Raw genomic sequence first — 6,255 nt, forward strand, 5'->3', positions numbered from 1 at the left:
GTCCGCACTATAAAGATATAGTTTAAACAAATTGTTCTCAAGTGAAAGTCCACACTACTTACTATAACAAATACTGTACGATGGTTAACAATATAGTCATAGTTATCATTATAGTTATAGTGCTTGGTGTGAATGGCCAAATATGTTAAATGTGAGCCTGGCAATCTGTTTTGCTGTGGTCAAATGTAAAATGTATGTCATTTTCATCAGAGGGGCTCACCTTCAGCGTCAAGCATCTTAGGGATGTCCAGGAACTTCTCTGCCACCTCAAAGGCAGTGTTAAGGTTACCAATGGGGTCATCCTACAAGCACACACGGACAGACGGACACACACGGACACAGACATACACACAGTAGTCGTCAGACACTTTCTGGGCATTTTTCCTTTTCAAGCTCACACAATGTTAAGGAGAAAATTGCATAGTCATATAGACTTGCTAGCAGAATAAATCAGCACTATATTATACCACAGCTAGCATACTACATGATTAATGTTTAAAACAGTGGTGTAAAGTAACTAAGTACATGTACTCAAGTACTGTAATTTCGATACTTTTACTTCTACTCCACTACATCTCAGAGGCAAATATTGTACTTTTACTCCACTACAGTTATTTGAAAACTTGAATTACTAGTTACTTTGTAGATTTTTATAATTATTACAAAACATACATTAACCACTTCAGCCCTATTTAAACTTTGGCTATTTGAAAATAGACGATCTACAAGCTCAATTGTGTGAGCTTGTAGATCGGCTATTTTCAAAAGGTTTTTATACATTTTAGACATATGATAATTTGTAAAACAGGACATTCTGCATGATGAGTACTTTTACTTTAAGTATATTTTGATGCCAATATTTTTGCACTTTTTGTTTTGATTACCGGACTTTTACTTGTAACAGAGTGTTTCTACATTGCAGTATTGATGCTTTTATTTAAGTAAAAAATGTGAGTGCTTTTTCCAGCACTGGTTTACAATACGCATGGGTATGCCTTTATATTTATGTGCTTCAGGCAAACACTGTACTGTACAAAGTGGAGGAACAGAAACAGGGCGATGACTTCAATGGAGTATAGAAAAATAGACTACGATAAAAGAGTGAAGCTCAGCATGGCAACCAAAGGTGAGCTTAAATCGATTCTGCCTGAGCGTTGAAACATGAAACAGAGTGTGGAAAATGAAAGAGGCAGGAGAGGGCACCTTTCTCAGTTTTGAGTAGTCAATGAGGTCGGGTCTGTGTCTGTGGATGAGGGCACACAGAGCCAGGCCATCCTTCCAACTGAGTCACCCAAGGAGAGGAGAGGAGAAGAGATGAGAGGACCACAGGAGGGATAAGGAATGAGAAAATAAGGAGGAGGGAGGCAAGGACAGAGAGAGCAGAAGAGGAAAGGGAGGGAGGGAGGACAGAAAAGGAGACAGATAATAAAAAGAGTGGGAGAAAACGGGATGGAATGGTACAGCAGAAAGAATAAGAAAACAGGGATGGGGAAAAAGGAGTGATGGGGAGAAGAAGAAGAAGAAGAAAAGAGAGATTTAGAATCAAAAGGCAAATACATCATCATCTTGGGAAAAGAGCAGAACAGAAACATGGTGAAGATAATCATTCATTATTATTATGACAAAAGCAGGAGGCAGGAAATGGAGGGCGGGGGAGGTAAGAGTTGCAGTTCCTCTCCTAGTGACGGCCACCGTGTGGCGCTGGAGTCCCACCTGATGTGGAAGTTCTGCACGTTGACATTCCTGTAGGGGGCAGTCTTCCTCTGGCACCACAGCAACAGACCCTCCTTGGCAGAGGTCTCTGCAAGAGAGAGAGAGAGAGAGAGAGAAAGAGAGAGAGTCCAAAAATTGAGTGGGGATATGAGAGAGGGAGGGAGAAATTCCAATTTGATTTCAGCTTTAGTCAATCGGGCATTTATGATGAGATGGTGTGTGTGTGTGTACAAAAGAAAGGAGAAAAAAAAGGCTGCTTTATGAATAAGGTATTACATCCCTGGCCTCCAAGTCATTTTGCTTAAAGGACAATCAATCATTCAAAGTTCCTGTGGAGCAATCATAACATGCTGTGTGAACAGAAATGCGATTCTAAAGCGCTGCATGTTGTACATGTTGGACAGAGAGTCAAAAGGAGAATTGAGTGCAGGTTATAGGGATGGGACGATAATCGGTATTATCGTTTATCGTGATAAAAAACGCTCACAATAATTGTATCACAGGGATTTTTATTTATCGTGAAAACCTACAAGTCTACACAAATCGATTCGCCAAAAATAGCAGATCTACAAGCTTGCAAAGCGTTGTGAGCTTGTAGATCGGCTATTTTTGGCGAACTTCCCCCCAGAATAGGGATGCTGGGGTAGGCCTATCAAGTGTTTAACAAACTGTGACATTTTACGTTTTAAACACATTATCTAACGTGATGGAGTGAAGGAATGAGTGAGCCATGCAGCAGCAAGGGTCTGAGTCACTGTGTAAAACATACAGTATGAATCATTGGACTTGCCTGAAGGAATCAGCCTTAAGCCAAGACGCCGGGAGTTTATAATGCACTTAAAACTGAGGCATTCGTTAGAGAGTGATTCAAACGTGGCTTGTGATTTGAATATCCACACGGCGCCTTGCGTTCAGCATTAATGAGTCCTATGTGTTTGATGCATACTGAAGCCTGTTGACCTGTGAACAGAGTCACGGTGGTCACTGATGTTATAAAACTGCATCCACGCTCTCGGACGTACGTACGTCAACCTGCTGATGCGTGTCTAATTTGAATATGTTTACGGCGCGCGCTGCCATTTGTACGTGCTGCCATTTGTGTAGCCTTGTTGGCCCGTCGAGTGTGAAATTAAATGTCTTTATGCAACACTGGGGAACGTATAGGATGCGTGTTTGAACTACACGTGTTTTCAAAAGCACACATTAACTTTCATCGGTCCGTGACCGCGTGGCGTTGTGCAATGACGTAAAAGAGAAAGCGTTGCCTTCATGTGACATGTACAGTATTCTCTGTCGGGTGGAAACCTCATATGTCCAAAACTGTTACTTTTCAGGATACAAGTTCAAAAACAGCGAAAGTAGTAGATCTGCAAGCTCAAAACGTGTCGCTTCGCACCGCGTTTCGAGCTTGCGGATCTGCTACTTTTGATGCTTTCCTGTGACGCTGTAGTATGATCAAGTAGGGCGTTGACTTTCCAAAAAAACACAAAAAGTAAAAATATGGAGATAAGAGGTTTCTGGCCGACAGCAACAATAGTGTATAGGGTTTTTATGGCGTGTCTCTGCTTCAGTGATGTTGTTGAAGGTCATGTGAAGTAATTGCAGTAAAATGCGTGTGAGGCTGCATGCACACACACGGGCACACACACACACACACACACACACACACACACACACACACACACACACACGGGCACACACTGACCTTCCACAGAGATGTCCTGGATGGCGAAGCGAAGAATGATGGTCCAGATCATACCAAGGGTCATTTTCACGTTACCGTCAACAATCTCTGCAACCAATCAGCAAACACGTCCATCAGTGATAGCCACAACACACACACACACACACGCACGCACGCACGCACGCACGCACGCACGCGTACATGTACACAGTAAAGACATACTGTATATCTCACACATGAATAGGGTTGGGATCTGGCACCGGAGGAACCCAGATCCCACATTGAGGAACCGGAATCGGTTCCATCACATTTGAAACCGTTTCCGGAATCGATTTATCACACTCTCAGAGGCTGGTATGTGGACTTCACGTCTGCTATACAATTACTATACTGCAGGGTCTCAAACTTTTTAATGTCAAGGACCATCATAACTCTGCGAGTGTACAAGAGTTACAGACCTGTAAGGGTCCATTTGGAACCCCCTATAGGAATTACAGGGAACGGTTAAAGGGAATCGGACCATTAAGAGGGAATTGTTAAGGAGCCGGAATCGTTCAAATCCTAAAGGATCCCAACCCTACACATGAAGTTGTATAAGGTGGAGAACATGAACAAATTTCTGTACGAAAAGCCTGGTGTTCTAGTTCTATTCATATAACGTCTTCCTGTTAAAGTGAAATAAATTGGGTTTTACAAGACGGAGTCTCTCAAAAAGAAATCCTTCAAATGATATTGTAGTAAATGGAATTGAAGGTGACTGAATGCTGGAAGTGTAAGTGTTGCAAATCTCTCAATGGGTGTTCATCTATTCAAGAACAGTTCCGCTATTAAAGGTGTTTATCAGGCTAACCTAGGGAGTCTGGGTCTCACAGACAGTCAGACACATTTCTAATAAAAAAATAAAACTATGAACAAAAGTGTTTTATATCTGTAAAAATCTTTTCATTGCTGAAAATGTTTCTGGTTAATCACATACTTAAAGGTAGAGTAAGTGATATTTTTTGTTGAAATAAGTGTTGACTTGCTATAGGGTGTTCAGTAACAGCATTTTCAAGTTGGGATACCAATTTTATCCAATAAGGAGAAGAACTCACATAGGATACAGATTAAACAAGTGAAATATTTAAACAAAATAGGAATTGGAACACTATAAATTTGAAGCTGATAAATGGGTTGATTGGGTGAAATTTGCAACCCACCTGAAAATGTATGTTCTGTTTATTAAAGAGCTGGAAAGACGGGGAGACCCTTGATACTGAACAATCTCTCCATACTCTCAGATTACTATTGTCACTATTAGTACACACTTCAATCAATACTTAATCCAATCTCCAATTTGAAACTCTCAGATGAAGTATGAGGTTGAATTGAATGATTTTAGCCACCCATACTGTCTTTAAGGGAGGATGTTCTGATGAGAACAAGGTACCAGTGCTTCCTGAGAAGCGTTGGAGTCCTGACATCAACATTACATAATTGTTTTCATCGCTAAAGTAATAAGCATATCTTTGAAAAATCATATTTAAACATAGATGGCTTTAAATCATGGATTAGCATTCGCTAACCCTTAATTGCTAGTCTTCTCCGCAACAGACGGCACGCTTCAATTTACAGTGAATACTGTAGAATTCACAGTTTGTTTCATAATATGAAATAATTCAGCATATAAAATTCAGCGTACGAACTGAATTGTCTTGTTTTTCTAATGTGTGGTATAAAGACTATATGGTAGACACGTTTACGTTTCTGTGATTGAGAACTTACACAGCATTTATCTAAATGAGTCTATCCCACCCATCTGGTGTTCCAGGGAGATTGAACAAACATTGAGAATTAATCACCAGGACTGTTTACAGACAAACTAACCAATTACCAACCCTGTGTACTTCGTACAGGGGACGACGCAGGGGTCTACAATTGGTCCCCTCCTTTTTGTCTCTCTACACTCTAAATCTCTTCAACAAAAATAGCAGATCTACAAGCTTACAACACGTCATAACGTGACACGTTGTGAGCTTGTAGATCTGCTATGTTTGCCAAACGTTCGCCTATTATTACATGCACAGAATAGGGGCGCTAGGGTTCATGTAAATACTACTACTATTACTACTAATGATAATATAATCATAATTATTATTATTATCATTATCAGTTATCATATATTATTATTAATTATTAATATAAAAAAAATGAGGAAAACACACCTTCAGCACCAATGGACACCAGCTTGACTCCCTTGCTGCAGATGAAGTCCAGAGCTTTGTTCACGTTGGCAATCTTATGGAAACGCATCTTGCCTTTGTCGGGTTTGGGCAGCCTCTCACCTGTAAGGAGGAGAAACACACCTTTAGTCTTACACACTCACCTGTGACCTGCAGCCTCTCACCTGTAAGGAGGAGACATCTTTAGCCGTACACACTCACCTGCTGCTTCAGGCAATCTGTGCCACATGCCCCACATACTGCAGGCACAGATCTATCCCATATCCATATCACAATCCAATATCATGGGTTCAACTCCTCCTCAAGTCCTGGGTCATTTGTAATGTCTTTCCTCTACATCCCAAATCTTTCCTGCCTCTCTCTGCTGTCTAATAAAGCAGAAATGCCATAAAAGAATAACTAGAACCATAGACTGCACACCAGTAGAGTACTAGAGTGCGTACCTCTGCCAACGCTGTGCAGTTATCAATGGCATGTGGCATTTTGTTTTGTGTGGCCAGAAATTATTTCTTGAGCACCCCCCCCCCCTCCATGAATTGGTCCAATCTATAATGTAGGTAGTTGCCTCTTATGTCTGCTGACAGGCATGGAGTTACGTGACGCCATTGGGAAGTTATACACGCCTTTTTATGAGAT

General features: G+C 41.0%; 1 protein-coding gene across 1 annotated transcript in view; it reads right to left on the reverse strand.

Moving 5' to 3' along the window:
* actn3b (actinin alpha 3b) overlaps positions 1 to 6,255 on the reverse strand; it is a 43,343-nt gene that overhangs the window by 13,340 nt on the left and 23,748 nt on the right. Inside the window, exons 3-7 of the mRNA XM_084043384.1 lie at positions 5,602 to 5,721; positions 3,419 to 3,505; positions 1,714 to 1,801; positions 1,204 to 1,282; positions 221 to 302 (exon numbers count right to left, since the gene is read on the reverse strand). Coding sequence (XP_083899510.1) covers positions 221 to 302; positions 1,204 to 1,282; positions 1,714 to 1,801; positions 3,419 to 3,505; positions 5,602 to 5,721 — 456 coding nt within the window. The remainder of the gene's footprint in view (positions 1 to 220; positions 303 to 1,203; positions 1,283 to 1,713; positions 1,802 to 3,418; positions 3,506 to 5,601; positions 5,722 to 6,255) is intronic.

This window comes from Gymnoscopelus microlampas (assembly GCF_963454915.1).
Source record: "Gymnoscopelus microlampas genome assembly, chromosome: 19".
Classification (NCBI taxonomy): domain Eukaryota; kingdom Metazoa; phylum Chordata; class Actinopteri; order Myctophiformes; family Myctophidae; genus Gymnoscopelus; species Gymnoscopelus microlampas.